Source organism: Bos javanicus, chromosome 6 (assembly GCF_032452875.1).
Source record: "Bos javanicus breed banteng chromosome 6, ARS-OSU_banteng_1.0, whole genome shotgun sequence".
NCBI classification, from domain to species: domain Eukaryota; kingdom Metazoa; phylum Chordata; class Mammalia; order Artiodactyla; family Bovidae; genus Bos; species Bos javanicus.
The window spans coordinates 56,067,248-56,084,760 of record NC_083873.1 but is presented as its reverse complement, the minus strand read 5'-3'; the positions used below and the strand labels follow the sequence as shown (position 1 = coordinate 56,084,760).

Genomic DNA, 17,513 nt, shown 5'->3' with positions numbered 1-17,513 from the left:
ACAATACATTTAAAACTATATATAATATATGATCCCCATTCTGCAAAAAAAAAAAGAAAAGTTGCTGTGAGAAATATCAGTCAGGATCTCAATAGGAAATATATGACACACTCAAATTAGGATAATTAGAGGAGGCTTTGTCTTAAAAGCCTGGGCAGGGTGTGGGGAACCACAAGGGGCAGTGATGCAATAGAGTTGTTACTGCCCCAGACCTGATGAGACATGAGCAGGAGAGGCTCCCAGTGCCAGGAGAGAGCTGTTCACAGAGGAGAGGGTCAGTGGCCCTTGGGTGAAGATGCAGCCTGGCTGCAGTGAATTCAAGGGAGGAAGAAAGGGAACATCCAACTCATTCTCCATCCTCCCAGCTTCCCACTGGGGCTCCCCGTTAACCTTGAAGCCAAAGTGCTATGGCTGTGGTCCTTACCGGTCAGCCTACCAGGTAGAGCACAGGCTGCACAGGGGAGGGGGTGGGCGTGGCACACATGCCCTCTGATTGCTGAAGGGAGAGGAGGGGTTACAGAGAAGACCCATTTTGTTCTTTATGTACCTATTATTATACTGTTGCAATAATATACAAGTTTTTTAATTCTAGGGGGAAATGTGTGTCAGAGTGTGTGAAGAGATGTGAGCCTGTGAGGTTATGAATGTAAAGGAATTTATGTGTGTGTGTGAGACACAGTGCAGGTGGGTATGGGTGAGTGTGGATGTGAAGGTATACAGGTAATGTGAAATGGTGTATTTGTCGGTGTATCTGGGGGGTATGCATGTTAATGAGCGTGTGTATGTATGAGTTGTGGGAGGGAGGTGTGGATGCATTTGTGAAAGCATGTGTGTGAGAGTACACAAGTGGATCCAAGGTGGTAAGGTGTGTGTGTCCCACACACATCCAAGGTGTGTAAGGTTGTCTATGGTGGGGAGTTGTATGTGAAAAAGTGTGTTAGTATGGGAAGCTGTTTGTGTGTGAGAGTGTGTGAATGCATGTGAGAATGTACAGGTGGATGAGAGTCTCTGTTCCTGTAAGGGGCAGACATGTTTGTGACAGGTGTGTGGGAGGGGACGTGTGCATTTATATGAGTGAGTATCCTTGTTGGGGTGTGAGGACAGAGAGAGGGTGTGTGAGACGTGTATGAGTGAGGAGGAGGCGGGTAAGACTCTATGTGTGAAGAGATTTGTGTGTATTAGCATGTGTGTGTGCATATGCATGCACATAGGTGTATTTATATATTGATACATCTGTATACATAGAAGTAAAAATGTTTCCTTCAAGAAACATTTCCTTCAAGAAAATAGAAAACTGGAACAAAATATTTTCATAATAGTGATCTCTAGTGGTGGAGTAAGAGGCAAATCTAATTTTCTTGACTCTTCTGTTATTTTGTAGTCAAAAAAAACAATGAACATTTCAGTCTGTTTCCTTCATTCCCAGAGCACATGGGAAATATTGTACTTTTCTGGAAACAGGTAAAAATAATAAAAATTCTTGACTGTTATAAGGTTTCTTGATAGCAATGTGTTTGAAAATTGGACTTCTCTCTTTCTTAACATATAACCATACAGATATCTTAAGTCTCTGGTTAATTTATAGAATGGGATCCTGTCTTTAAATATGAGAAGCATATAAATGTGTAATTTTTCATATAACTTCATTAATTTTCAGCTGTTCCCATAATCGAAACTAATAGTTATTGGTATTTGCAATCCAAGGCCCTATGGTCTTCCATCAGTGGACTGGCGTTATGAATCTAATGAACCATCATGTCACACTGTTTTAGGAGCTAAAGTGCTTTAGGGTTACCAAAGCCTCAAAGTGTAAACACAGATGTTAACAGGGATTATCAATGATAGAGCGGCTTAGGTAATTATTACTGTTTTTTCTTTCAGGTTTTTCCTTTTTAAGGCAATTGAAAAAAAAACAGTGATCCTATAGGGCTTATGTAAGAAGGTTTCTGTCAAACTGGTTTAGTAGCAGGTTGTTTTCCTAAGTCTGGGCAAAAGACACCACTATTCCATCATCTCTCTGCTGCTTCACTTCACTAACAATAAAATATGAGGCTTTCCAGATTCTAGGCTGTATCTCACTAAAAATTTGTGGCACTCAATGGCTGGAGTGTTAGTCTATTTTTAATTTATTTCAACCTTGGCTGTTTTTTTAAAGTGATTTTCTATCATCAACATCAGGCCTCTGCAGCCTAATTTATTTTGCATTGTTACCTGTGGGCTCCACAGTATACCTAGAATGTGAATTAGCTACTTGGAGTTCTGAGTGACTAGTTTACTTTTATGTAGATAATAATAAAAATGAATAATAAAAAGGAATATATTATATCATATATATATATATATATGATATACAGAATTTATACAGAATTTATTTCCTTTACACTTAACATGCTACCTCAGCTATTAAAATATACACAGGGCAAACTCTATTACAAATGCTATTAAGTTTGGCTTAAGACAATCTTACTTCCAGAACATACACTACTGAACCCTGAGCAAGGACTCAAACCCGCAGATGCTTTTTATGGTCTGATTAGTGCTTCTCTGCTTGTCTCAATATTGCATCTATCAAACAGTTCACTTCAAACAACATTACTGGGAAACTGCTAGTAAAATGTTAATGGAAACCATCTTCAAACCATCTATGACCCTTTTTCTAGGGCTAAAGCAAGAGCAGTGGGGCTTAATTCGGCCACCTCAGACCACTGCTGTGGTTCAGTGAACACTTTATTTTCCCACTTGAATTTGAGCTCATCTGCAAGATCATTCCTGCCGATCTTGCGGAGATGGCGAGCCAGGAGGCGAAGTTTGTCGGTGGAATTTGGGAGTGATCTTTTCCAAAAACAAAGAAGTTCATGGGTCTGTTCTGTGAGATCATCAGGGTTCTTCAGTTTGATGAGCTGAATGGTGCTGCGGCGAAGAGGGAGTGAGGAGGAGAGACACAGGGCATTCTCCTCTGAGAGCTCATCCGCCAGCCAGTAGAGCAAGTTGTCCCACAGGGCTTCTGCCAGGCACACGGGGGACACTCAGAGTTAGAACCCTTTCCTGGGGGGTGTGCTCATCCAACCCTCCACCTGTTCACAGGAAACCTACTCAGTCTCTGGTTTGGCCTCTCGTCAGCAGAAAGATATCGGCCCACCCAGAACAGCTGAGAGCCTTTGGGATCTTCTTTTGAGGGAACCACCTATTGCAGAGGGTTAGAAATGCTTCTCCAATGTTAACTTCCATGAGATCAAGGAGGGCTTGTTAACATGGTGCTCATGTCCCCACCCTGGATAGTCTAAATAAGACTAGGATATGGGCAAAACTTAGCATTTTTAATAAGCACCCAGATGACACTGATGCTGAGGTCCCCAACCACATTTGGATAGTACTATGTTAAAATACATTTTTAGGTTCAAAAAATACTTCTCTTAATTCGTGCTGACCTAATACATAAACTATAGCAGCAGTTAGGCAATCCTCACACCCCAGTCCCCCAACTACAGACACACACACACACACACACACACACACACACACACACACATAAACTCACCAAGATCCACTCTCCAAAGATGAGTTCTATAGAAGATCCATTGCACGTCCTTCCCTTGGTTTCTGGACTATTTAGAACCATAAACATCTCTGAATATATCCTATATTTTCAGCTTACCCTTTCCCTTACCCTGTGACTCCTGCTACCACTTAAATGTATGATTCTAATTTTCTATTGTTGTTGTTACTTATTTTATTGTGTAGCCCTCACTCTCAGAAAACCCCTCGGACCCCACCATCTCTCTCCTTCCTCATGTAAGTTCTAACCTGCATCACAGCCACTTTCTCCCACTCATGCAAAAGTCTGCACCAGTTTCCCTGGTTTGGTGTCAGAAAAGAGCTGTCTGTCTGCCACCTTTTACTTTATTCTATCTACCTCCTCACATAGATTGCACCTGCTTTTACACTATAAATCACACCACTTTTCTGTGAAAGCTACTCAGGAAATGGAGCCAACACATCCGTCCTCTCCACTGTCACTTTACCAACATTCCACTTCCTTCCTGCAATATATTCATTTTAATGCCCATGCCACATGGATAAGCCTTCTTCTCCCTGACTGCATCATCTGTCTCTTGCCGTTGGCAGGCCCCGTCATCAGCAATCCTGTTGATAACTATTTGCGCTTCTGACCTCCTCATTTCTAAATCTTGTCAACATCACTGACCTGTGTGATGACTCCATATTAGAAACTGACTTTCATGGCCAATCCTTACATTTCATCACCAGCCAGAATTATTCTGTCTCCTTGGCTTCACCTGCTCAGTATTATTGCTAACCACTGCCCCCTAAACCTACACAGCTTTTATTCCTTTGCTCCTACTTAATATGCTTCTTGCCCCATTGCTAATACAACAAGTCCTTTGATACTCACACCATTCTATCTGCCTCTGAACACATACTACCATGACAATCAGCTCTATATGTCAATAATGGGTTTGCATCCTCCTTAAAATCTGCTGTCCTCTTTAGCTTTCAATGTTCTCAATTTGTCAGCCATCAATTCTGTCTTACTTACATGGCAGTCAACTACTGGGATATCCCAGGTTATAAAAGAAACAGAATGTGATCCTCAAGTTCTATGTTTTGCACACATTTTAAGTCTTTAGCAGCTTACAAATTCATTAAAAAGTCTGTTTCCCATTTAAAATTTTCCACAGCAGTGTCAATCAAGTCTCAATCTCACTCTTACTGTGTTTCACTTAGCCAGCGGCTCTTCCTCCTAACTTTCCACAAAGCCATTTGACCTGAGTTCTCATAATCTCACTTTCATTTCAAAATCACTTTCTTATAGAATCTCACTCCACCATGCTTGATGGGTGCCATCCCCACAGTGTTTTTCATCAAATAATTTCCCTTCACACCATTCCCTTAACCACTCTTCCATCAGATTCTTTCCAGGCTTCCCACAAGTACTCTCAGGCTTTCCTTTCCCTTGTTTCTCCTACTGTTTCTAGCTCCCAGGCTCGCTCTCTCCCTCCTTTTCCATAAAACCTTTTCGTGCCTAACGTAAATTTGATGCCCTAAATCCATCAATATTAATGCTTTCCTAGGCCCTTGCTTTGGGGTTATATAACCTCTTTTTAAAAAATTAATTTTATTTAAGTATAGTTGATTTACAATGATGTGTTAATTTCTACTGTGCAGCAAAGTGACTCAGATATATATACATTATTTTTCATATTCTTTTCCATATAGTTTATCACAGGATATTGATATCCTCTTTTAAAACTCTGTTTAAGCTTTTATTTCCAATCTTTCTAGAGCCCTCCTAGATAATACTTATAGCAACTGATTCTTAGTGTGCATCTTCTCCAGCTTCCACATAGCATTTTACTCCTTCCCTTGGGTTCCATGGCCTGCCCTGGTGTTCCTCTTTTCTCTCTCTTCCCTCTGTGCTGACTTTCCTCCTCCTAATTGTGCTGAATTACTGCTTCCTACCTCAGGCCCCTTCTATTTCTGCCCCTCCCCTCGAAATTCACCAACTGCCGTAACCATCTCCTCTATGTGAATTATCCCAGATCTAGCGTATCTTCATCTTTAACTCTGTTTTCCTAAATCCTGGTACAGGCACACCTTGTTTTATTGTGCTTTGCTTTATTGCCCTTCATGGATACTGCACTGTTTGTTGTCGTTGTTTGAAAATTGAAGATTTGCGGCAACTCTGGGTCAAGCAAATCTATGAGTGCCATTTTTCCAACATCTTTGCTCACTTTGTGTCTCTGTGTCACATTTTGGTCATTCTCACAGTATTTCAAATGTTTTCATTATTTTATTTGGTATGGTGATCTGTGATCCGTGATCATTGATGTTACTATTGTAAAAAGATTATGACTCGCTGAAGGTTCAGAAAATGGTCAGCATGTTTTTTTAGCAGTGAAGTATTTTTAATGTATGTACATTAGTTTCTAGACGTAACTCTGTTGCACAATTAGACTACAATATAATGTAAATGTAACTTTTATATGTACTGCTGCTGCTGCTGCTAAGTCACTTCAGTCATGTCCAACTCTGTGTGACCCCATAGAAGGCAGCCCGCCAGGCTCCCCCCTCCCTGGGATTCTCCAGGCAAGAACACTGGAGTGGGTTGCCATTTCCTTCTCCAATGCATGAAAGTGAAAAGTGAAAGTGAAGTTGCTCAGTCGCGTCCGACACTTAGCGACCCCATGGACTGCGGCCCACCAGGCTCCTCCGTTCATGGGCTTTCCCAGGCAAGAGTGCTGGAGTGGGGTGCCATTGCCCTCTCCGTTATATGTACTAGGACACCCAAAAATTCATGTGACTTTATCATGATATTTGCTTTATTGTAATGGTTTGAAACCAAACCCACATTCATCTGCAATATTCATCTCCTGGTTATCTTTACCAGTTTATTGTACAGCCAATTTAAATTCCGCATTACTAAAATTGAAATAAACTTTAGTTTTTCCCTCCCTCTGCCTGATCCTTTACTCTATTCACTATCTTAGTAAATGGGACCACTCCAAGGAAATGGCAACCCACTACAGTATTCTTGCCTGGAAAATCCCATGGACGAAAGAGCCTGGTAGGCTAGAGTCCATGGGGTCGCAAAGAGTCGGACATGACTGAGTGACTTCACTTCACTTTACAGCTTAGTATTACTAATACACATAAGATTATCCCAGTTTCTCAAAGCTTATTATATCTTATCACCTATACTCAAGTTCTATTGGCTGTAACTGTAATCATACCTCAGATGTTTCTCCCACTTTATAGTCTTATGGATTCAATCATGTCCTACCTCTTTTTTCTGGAAAATTTTAAGAACCAGGGTTATAACTCATACCCCTGCTATCAGTGTAGGCTGACTTTAGTCTCCTACACAACTAACAAAGAGAAGTTTTCAAAGTCTAATCTGATCTTGTTCATTCCTTGTTAATACATCTCTTGTGGCCTCCTTCATTGTCTAAACTTCTCAACTTAGCATTTAAGGCTGTTTATAACTGTATCCTGCTCTAACCTCATCTACCATCATCCTGCAGCAGCTCAGATGGCATTGGCCCTGCAAGACCACATTGTATAGCAGTTTAGGACTCCCTGGTACACTTAAGAAAGATCCCTGTACCCTTGTCCTCTCTGCTGGTTGTTACCAGGGGGAGTGGGTGAGCTTTTATTTGAACACCAAGTTCTTCAAAGTTAACATTATCACCCTGCTTGGTTTTCATCTACTACTATTGTTGTTTCAGTGGGGATTTTTTGTTTGGTTTTGGGGGTTTGGGCTTTCATGTTTTCTTTTTGCTCTATATCCTGCTCTCACTGAAAATATCAATTTTATTGCCTCTGAAAGAGTGTATAATGCTAAGGTTTATGCCCATCCTACCTACTTATAATTTAATTCAGCAGCTTGTAAAGTTTTTATACACTTCCACAAAGAAAACCCCTAAACGAAATGTTATGCCATCAGTTGGGAGACTGACACAATAGTCAAGACATATTCACTGATATCTTTTGAAGACCTATAAATTGTCACAATAGTAATTGTTAGCATCACAAAATGAATTGTTTCAGAGACTAAAATAGAATAAAAGTGTCAAATTCTGAAATATGTGTCATTGTTATGTAGCTGAATTAGACATAACCGCAGTCAAATTTTATATTTCTCTTGTGGTTTCATACCGCTATATATATCTCTATTTAAGATCTATTTTAAGATTCAAAACCTAATAGTCAACATTTAAGAACAAACCATAGTAGTTTGTTGACCAAATAAAGCAATTACTAGTTCCCTTAGTTAAACAGTACTTAGAAGAATTCATATTTCTTATAGACTTTACTAAAAGTGTAACTACATCTCCATGTAAGAATTTTGTTCCTATGTGCATGACTTATAAAGGAAAACTTATTTATTCGGCTGATAAGAAATGATTATTTAGCAAATTATTGTTAATAGCAAAGTTCTCTGTTTGTCCTAAGATTCACATAAAATATAAAATATAAGAAGAAAAGAGCACCATCATAATGAGGACACAGCAAATATTTCTTACCGAGTGGATCTGTAGAAATTCTTTTGGTACTCTGTGGACGGTTGATTAATTTTTCATGCTTTGGGGAGAAAGGGACACAGAATAAGCAGAAGAAATCATTAATTTGTGAACAAGCTACACATTAAAGTCCTTCTGAACTTCACCCCTGTTTGGGAAAAGTCCTGAATTGCATGCCTTGCAAAATCACATTGTGTATTTTTGTCTGCATGCTCAGCAGTTGCTTTCCCAAGATAAGGCAACATATATTAACACAAATCTTTCAGAAAATTTAAATTAGGAATATGCATATAAATATTATAGCAGTTTAATTAACTCTGAATAAACACTTTCTAAACTAAAATTTAAAACTGTTAATACAGCTAACAAAGAGCAAGCTACCTCTATGATACAAACATAATATTTAGTAAAAGCCCCTGCGGACCAGGCACCTTGCTCAACACTCAGCATCAGGCCTGGTACCTGGTGGGTATTCAAACATTAGTTTTTGTGAATAAATGAGTGAATCAATGTGCAGACATAATGCTAAAAACAACCAAGTCTTTAAGCCAATATTATTCTGAATCAATATTTTGTCAAGAAGAAATCAAATATATAATCATTACCTTTCTACACTGTCCACAGAATGGTTTGTTTTCAGTTAATATAGAATCAGGAAAAATAGCACAAGAGAGTAAGTTAAAATATATGTTTGAAAACCTGTTCAGTGCTCTGGACAGTTTATTTCCATCCTCAGCCTCAGCTCTGAAACATGATTTAATAAAATGCACACATACACACACACACACCTCAGAAAACTGTACACAGATATTCATAGCAACTTTATTTGTAATAGCTAAGGTGAATGGCTAAAAAAACTATTGAACGTCCACAAGGTGGGATACAATTAAACAATAAAGAGGATAAGTCATTGATAAATGCAACACCTTGCATGAACTTCAGAGTTGTGCTGAGTGAAAAAAATTCAGTCTCGAAAGGTCATATATTCTGATTCCATTTATACCACATTGTTGAACTTACAGAATTACAAAGATATAGAATAGATGGGTGATTTCCAGGGGTTAGGATGGTGGTAGAAGATTATAAAAAGATATCACAAGGTAGGTCTTTGTAATGCTAGAACAGTTGTATATCTTGAATGCAGTGGTTACACAAATCTACACATCTGATAAAACAGTAACAGTACTATATACACGTGTTTAATTGATGTCAACTTCCTGGCTTTGATATTTTGCTATAGTTATGTAAGGTGTAACCACTGAGGAAAACTGGGTGAGAATATCTAGCACCTCTCTGTACTATATTTAGCAACTTCCTGTAAATCTATAATTATTTCAAAATAAAACTGATTTTTTAAAAAGTCTTCTCATAGCAATGATACAAGAATGATGTAGAACTCTATATTAATGTATTGTAAACTGCTTCATTAAAAGCACTAATTTATTAAATCAGAATATAATATTTTGTAGGTATTCTTGTCATGTATACTACATAGACATGTATATAAAATATCCATTAAGGCATACAAGCAAGATGGTGGCATAGAAAGCTCCTGATCTAAAAATAGATTAAAGATCTGAATGTAAGATCTGAAATCATAAAAATCCTAGACAAAAACATAGGCAGTAACATTGTGGATCTCACTTCAAAGGCAAGGGAAAAGTAAAAATAAGCAAATTGGACTACATAAATTAAAAAAAAAAACAACTTCTGAAGAGTTAAGGCAAACTGTTATCAAAATGAAATAGCAACCTACTGAACGGGAGAAGATATTATTTATCTATGGGGTTAATATCTAAAATACATTTTAAAAACTCACATAACTCAATAACAAATAATTTAAAAATGGACAGGGAATCTGAACAGACACTTTGCCAAGAAGACATAGAGATGGCTAACAGGCATGGAAAGATGTTCAACACTACTAATTATTAGGGAAATGTCAATCAAAATTACAATGAGATATTACTTGCAGAATGGCTATTATTGAAAAGAGAAAAAATAACAAATGTTAGAGAGGACAGGAGAAAAGAAAACACTCATTGTTGTGGGACTGTAAATTGGTGCAGCCACTATGGAAAACAGTATGGATGTTCTTCAAAAATTAAGAATAGAACTAACCATATTTCCACTTCTTGGTATTTATATGAATAATATAAAAACACTAAGTTGAAAAGATAGATGCACCCTTCAGTTCAGTTCAGTTCAGTTCAGTCACTCAGTCGTGTCCGACTCTTTGTGACCCCATGAATCGCAGCACGCCAGGCCTCCCTGTCCATCACAAACTCCCGGAGTTCACTTAAATTCACGTCCATTGAGTCAGTGATGCCATCCAGCCATCTCATCCTCCGTCGTCCCCTTCCCCTTCTGCCCCCATTCCCTCCCAGCATCAGAGTCTTTTCCAATGAGTCAACTCTTATGTTTATTGCAATATATTACAGTTGTCAGATATGGAAAAAACCTGTGTCCATCGATAGGTGAATGGATAAAGAAGATACATTATATATACATATATAGATATATGTATATATATACACCCGAGGCTTCCCAGGTGGCTCTAGTAGTAAATAACTTGCCTGCCAGTGCAGGAGAGATAAGAGACAACAGTTTTGATCTCTGGGTCAGGAATATCCCCTGGAGGAGGGCACGACAACCCACTCCAGTGTTCTTGCCTGGAGAATCCCCATGGACAGAAGAGGCTGGTGGGCTATAGTCCATGGGGTCGCAAAAGTTGGACATGACTGAGTGACTTAGCATGCACAAATATATACAGTGAAATACTGTGCTGTGTGCTTAGACACTTAGTTGTGTCTAACTCTTTGAGACCCCTTGGACTGTAGCCCACCAGGCTCCTCTGTCTATGGGGATTCTCTAGGCAAGAATACTGAAGTGGATTCCCATGCCCTCCTCCAGGGGATCTTCCCAACCCAAGGATCGAACCCAGGTCTCCCACATTGCATGCAGATTCTTTACCATCCAAGCCACCAGGGAAACCCAAGAACAGAGTGAAATACTACTCAGCCATAAAAAAGAATGAAATTCTCCCACTTGTGACAACTTGGATGAATTTCAAAGGTATTATGCTAAGTGAAATAAATCAGATGGAGAAAGACAAATACCATATGATTTCATTTATATGTCCAACCTCAAAAGAAAAACCCAAAGGAATAAATAAAATAAACCCAAAGCAAACTCAGATACAGGTATCAGAATTGTGGTTTCTAGAGGAGAAGGGGGCTGGAGGGGTTAGTGAAATGGGTGATGGAGGTGAACTGTAAAAAGACGAATGGTAACTAGACTTGTATTGGTGATCACTGTGTAATGTATACACATATTGAATTCTAATGCTGTACACCTGAAATTAAAAAAAAAAAAACTTACAATAAGAAGTTTTAATGGGAGGAGATTAAGAATCAACATAAGAAAAATATAAATCCAAGAGTATTGATACTGTAGTATTTCAGAAGAAGTGCACAGATTTTTGAGGCATTAACTTTGCACTTAATCCTCTCCAAAAAAATTGAGAAATGCCAGTTTAAATCATGCAGCAGATTCTGTCATTCCCACCAATGGACATATGGCCTGGACTGAGTCTAGGACAAGAGGTACACATTGGATTTTTTCTTTATTGTGTGTAAACAATTTACCACCCACCCCTCCAGTCATTCTTTCTTCACAGATGGCTCGTAGCACCTTGATGCACTGAAAGTGATTCTGGTGGTCAAGTATGTGTATTTTTTTAAATATGTGAAAATTCAAGCCATATTCTTTATCTGGAACCCAACTGCAGAAGCAGTGAATTGTGGATGCATGGGAAATCTTGGGTCTTTTATACTTCCAGGCAGTATGCTGGTCTCCCATATATTCTCATCATTCAGGGATTTTCAAACACCCTTCTTATTCCTTCCCTCCCCCTTTCTTTCTTTTTTCTTTTCATTCCTTTTTTTTTTTTTTTTTTCTGTGCACTATTTTTGCCTTGCATACCACCTTTAAAATCTCACTGGTGCTCAGGGTCAGCTCCAAGCCAAGCAGGGAAGCCAGTGCTTGTCCTACAGTGTCCGCTCCCACAGATTCTGTGTCTACACAGGGTTATCTGGATGCCTTCATTGGCAGGATTGACTCTGATTTTTCCCTACTTATCTCTCTTCTCTTCTTCACATCAACAAATGCTATTCTGTTGCATCCCCTAAGGGTCAACTATTTGCTAGAGAAAATTTGTTATTCCTCTCAGGTAACTTGCTCTTACATTAATACTGTAGACTTTATTTTGCCAAATAAACTTTCTAAAATGCCACTTTCATTATGTTACTTCTCAGTAAGGCTGTCTAGCAAATCTAAACCTGACTCTCAAGTTTTCAGTTTTACACACATACCTTGTAGAAGGGTGCAGTAGGGTTTATGCGGCAGTTTTTTCTTCACTATATGCCATCAGTATACAAGTATAAATAATGAAATATATACAACTATGTCTTGTTACAACACAGCTCTCATTGACTTGGAAGTGTTTTTAAAAGATTGGAACTAAAAACAGTCACTTACACCTGGAAGGGGTATTGTGTCTTGAGTCTTACAGGCCCCTGCTTTTAAGTCTATTGTTTCCATGTTCCTTAAGTACAACCCTGTTACTGAATTTTTAAAACGTAGGAAACATTTTTAGTTGAGCTTATACCAACTTGGTCTTTTGTGTGCAACAACAAAAATATTAACTTGAGCACATCCTTTATTTTATCCAACATTATTTTTAGTGATGCACCTAAAAGTTTCCCTTCATTGTATCTTTTCACCACTCCAGAAACCAGCCATGATCAGTCTGGGCTCTGCGTATTAGACTATCATCTCTTTGAGGGCCAATAAAGTACCTTGTTCCTATATTAATTCTTTACCATGCTTTATATGGTATTGACACGTACACATAGGGTAGTAAGAACTATTTAACTTATGTGATACTTTCTCTTGACTTGAATGATCTCTTCCTTCATATCCTACCATGTTTTCAAGACCACTGATCATTTCCACCTCTTTTATCAACTACTCTGGTTCCTGGTTTCTTATTTGAGAATTTATGTACCATCAGTCAATTTATCTCTTAATGTCTTGTGCTGTCATCAATGCCACTCATACCATTACTTGTATATGTTTGTTTTCCCTCCCCAGTTAGACTTTTGGTAATTTTTGTATCCTTTTATTGTCAATAAAATAATTACTTTTATTACCATAATAATATTTCCCCTCATGGTAAAGTTTTGACTTCAAATAATTGTCAGGTTGGCTACTCAAATGAACTTATTGTTGGGTGATTTATGGAACATTGAAGATACCTGTTTCCTGTCTAGGTTAGGGCCCATTGCAGATAGTCTTCACTTTCCTTCCCTAGCCTCTCAAGGGCCTTTGCAAATACCTCTTTTATGTCCAGAATCCCCTGAAATGCATCCAGGTATAATATCAACTTGAACAGAATGCCAAGAGCTCATCTCCTATTGAGATCTTGACAAGGACTCTTCCATCTTTTGACATGGAAACCACCATGTCAAAAAAGCTGAGTTAGGCTATCAAAACAAAATGACCAGACTGATTACATCAGATAGTGTGCCACACAAAATTTAAATTTTCAACAAAATACATATCTCCTTCTTAGGTCTTACACAGAAATTAAAGTCCCAAAACACAGACAATACCATCCTCTACCCCTTCTTCTGATTCATCAGTCTTAGCCAAGTCAACCATATTCACACTCCCTGTAAGAGTCTGGTCCCCTGCACAGCTTCTTTAGCAGTTGCTGCGTGAAATCATGTTTCAGAAATAGCACCGCTCCTTTGGCAGACACCTCCAGAACTACAGAACTCCAGCTCTGAGTCCCATGAGCCACACAGCACAGCACATACTCAATATTCCTGGGAGCTAGCTGGTCACACAAGAAAGAGCAAAGCACCTCGAGATTTAGAAATAACTGAAAGCCCAGAAACAAATGTAGCTACTGCGAGATTCCTTACAGAAGGCTTGCAGCTTCTCTTACTCCTGCAAGAGCCTTTATCACCAATTCTCATATGTGAGGGCATTTTCCAAACAAAAGTTACTTCCTCAAACAAAATTATTTAACAGTTAGTTACAACTCATATTGAGGTCATTAACCACAGACCATAGCAGGACATTAGTGTAAGTGAGGACAGTGTGTAGACAGAAAATAAGGAAACAAAGATTCTATGATTTCAGCTTCTTCAGGGTCTCAGCCAATCTCCACTGCTTGACCAGAATCCGTTAGACATAAATGGCTGACCTTCCTTCACAACAATTGCTTTTCTTTACCTGCCTGACTAGGTCAGCCAACATCTGTCTCTGTCATCTTTGCAATCTCCTTTGCCTTCTCCTCCTTCTTGCACCTTTTGGTCACTCTGCCCTTGACTCCATTGATTTTGAAAATAATTCAGAGTGCTTTTCCCAAGGCTTTCCACCTGTGTTTTATTGGAAGAATTTATTGCCCATTTCCTACAGCCTGATCCTATTATGTCATATGCTTTTCTGTGCACGCCAGTGCGAGGCACAATAGCCTCCTGCACCTCACTGATGACTGGAAACAGAAACTGCTCGAAATGTTCCTCAGGCTGCAGCACTTCCACTTTCTCTGGTTCCTCTAGTTCCATGATGCCCAAGAGCTGTCTTTCTTTGCTTCTTCAGAACCACAGAATGGATATGAGCACAGAAGCCGTGAAACATGGAGACCCAGAGGCCAACTGGAGCTCTCAGTGTCATGATCTCTTTCCCTACAGGACAGTGCCTCTGTTGAAATAAATCTGTAGGCCCAAGAAGAATCCACACTCCTTCCCAGGATGCCACATCAGCAAAGCAAAACGTAGAAAACATTCATGTCCTCATAAATGTTCTGCTTGACCAGACATGCAGTGTATCCAGTCGGCCAGTCCATAAAGGCCAAGCCCAGTCCAGCCTTCTCACGCCCATCAAGGGTGACTTTGTGGCCCCAGCGAATTGGATATTTTCTATTTGTCTCATCCTTGCTCTTTTTCTTATCTTATAAAGGTTTCTTACCTTTTGCCCCATTTTGTAGTTCTTTGAAAGGAGACTATCCACTTCATGAAGTCTTAAACAAAGTTTACTTGTATGACTTAAGCTGTCTTCTTTAACCATTGTTAAATTTCTTTACAGTTGTATATTGGTAGGTCCTATTGTATCATTTTCTGTGTTTTCTTTTATATCAGTGCTTCTATTTACCACAGGGTGACTACACCATACCCTCAAGCCTCAATTCTTCATAGCTTTGGGGATTCTCAGTGGACAATTATGAAGGTTGTTATCACCACAAATTTAAAGTCTGTTGTTTCAGATGGGGACTGGGACTGCTCAGCAATATTTTTATATGTCTCTGAAGACCTCTTCCACCATTGCTTATAGAAATTATTGCACACATTTACCACTCTTTGCAAGACTTCTACCTCACCCTTGCCCAACACTCTCATCAAGGGGCTTTGTCTTCTACTCACTGAGAAAATAAGGCTGTGTTCTCAAACCATAGCATTCATGAAAATGAATCTTAAGAAAAAGGCAAAAATTAAGTTCATACTTTGAATTGGTCTCAGATAAGGCCAAATTTGTAACACAGATGGTTCTTATTCCGAAGTATGGTGGCTCCAGTTAGACAAGCACCATTGAGTTGGACTTAACATCAGTTATCACCTAGCATTCCAAATGTATCCCAGCAGTGCATGGAAGAATGAAACACATATCTTTATCCAAGAAATGATGGAGATTTCTAATATCATGTCAGGGCCAAAGTGAGATTCTGATTGCTTCTTACACAACCAATGCTATAGAGGTACAGTAATAAATTAATTTCTCACTCAAAAGTTGCTTCATAGGAGTTGCACAGATGACTTAACTCTGGTGCGTACATAGAAACTCCAACTCTGGCAAAGTCCCATCCAGGTATTTCTGGCAGTCTTATGGGCTTTCCTTTCTTGGTATCCACACGTTCCCCCAGGTTCAGCACAGTGGTCAGCCAGGCGACACAACCATCAAAGCCCTTTTTGTGGGCACAGCAGTTCCCCTTCCTGTGCATATCCCAAGTAGTGCCATGAGTGTTCTACCCACGCCACGCTTTTTCTCCCAAGGTTTCACGTAAGCACAGTTATTCCATATCAGTGGTTACCATGGGTTTGTTCTGTTGCAACCCCACTACCATTCTGCTGGATCCTTCAGCAGTGATACCATTCTAACCTGCTCCACATGAAGCCCATCATCTCTTCTACTTTTCTCCTGAGCAAAGCAGTTCTCCATCAGTGACCACTCTGAGCTCTCCTGGTGTGTAAATTGTGTGGTAAAATGTGATAGAATGAAGTAAGCGTCTCCCTACCCCTTGGGTTACGTGACATTACAGTAATATGAACTTTGCCCTGTTGTGTCACAGGACTCAATTAAATATGTCTTCTGTTTTTAAATTAAAATCATTCCCCTTAGGACAAGGGGCTGAACTGAGAATCAGATTTCATTAATAATTATAGTACTCTGTTCTCAACATCTGATGGCCTGTATGCTTTAAATATATTTTAATATGTGACACATTTAACATAGAATATTTAGTATATATTTAGATGTCTTTAATAAAAAATTATTTATATTCTAATATATATAAATATGTGTGTAGGGAGGGCAAACATACTCTGAGTCCCCTGCAAATAGAACTCTGTCAAGCCATATCTCATATTCAGTTATTTCAGACTCAGCAGTGAATACAGTTTAATTTCTTACTCCAGGAATCACTTCAGCTTCTATGCAAATACTCTTATGAGTTGGATGAATCTCAGCACTTATTTATCAGGCTTGTCTGAAACTGTCAAAACTGAGCCTGCTTCAGAGTTATTTACAAAGTGTGTTCTTCTGGGTTATCTCGTCTATCTTTCCCCAAAATGCTGTGAGGAAGATGAGGAGTTCTTACTCTTTTCCTCTTGGATGAAAGAGACTATCAAGGCTTAAAAGTAGTGAGGCCTTGTGGCTGAGACTTCAGAGTGAGGGAACTGTGGGCTCAATACCACTCTGATGAACTCCAAAATATATGCTTTCCTTAATACAAGGCTGCTTGAGCCTGAGGGCTCTTGGGTAAGACTGAGTCTAAACTTCATTCTATCAGTTGTTGACCCCTGAGTCAATTCATGACTTGGTTCCCTAAACTTTAAAATTTCTGTCATCATCTTGTCTCCTTCCTAGATGTGTAGTGAACTTTATATGAAATACAATGTGTAACATACTTTAGATGAAATAAAATGGAATAGATTCATTGAATTCCTTGTACAGAGTGTGTGCTCAGTAAGTCACTTAATTTTGTCACACAATTCTTGATAGAACTAGAGTCTCATTTTGTATCAGAAATGTTTTGATACCTCTCAGATTACAATACAATAAATGATTGTCCAAAGATCCATTTGTAGAGAAAGGCAAATATCCTATATTAACACGTGTATGTGGAAT

General features: G+C 39.0%; 1 protein-coding gene across 1 annotated transcript in view; it reads right to left on the bottom strand.

Moving 5' to 3' along the window:
* Positions 1-2,361: 2,361 nt before the first annotated feature.
* Positions 2,362-17,513, bottom strand: part of DTHD1 (death domain containing 1) — an 81,129-nt gene continuing 65,977 nt past the window's right edge. The window contains exons 9-10 of the mRNA XM_061419877.1: positions 8,043-8,100; positions 2,362-3,004 (exon numbers count right to left, since the gene is read on the bottom strand). Coding sequence (XP_061275861.1) covers positions 2,643-3,004; positions 8,043-8,100 — 420 coding nt within the window. The 3' untranslated portion in view covers positions 2,362-2,642. The remainder of the gene's footprint in view (positions 3,005-8,042; positions 8,101-17,513) is intronic.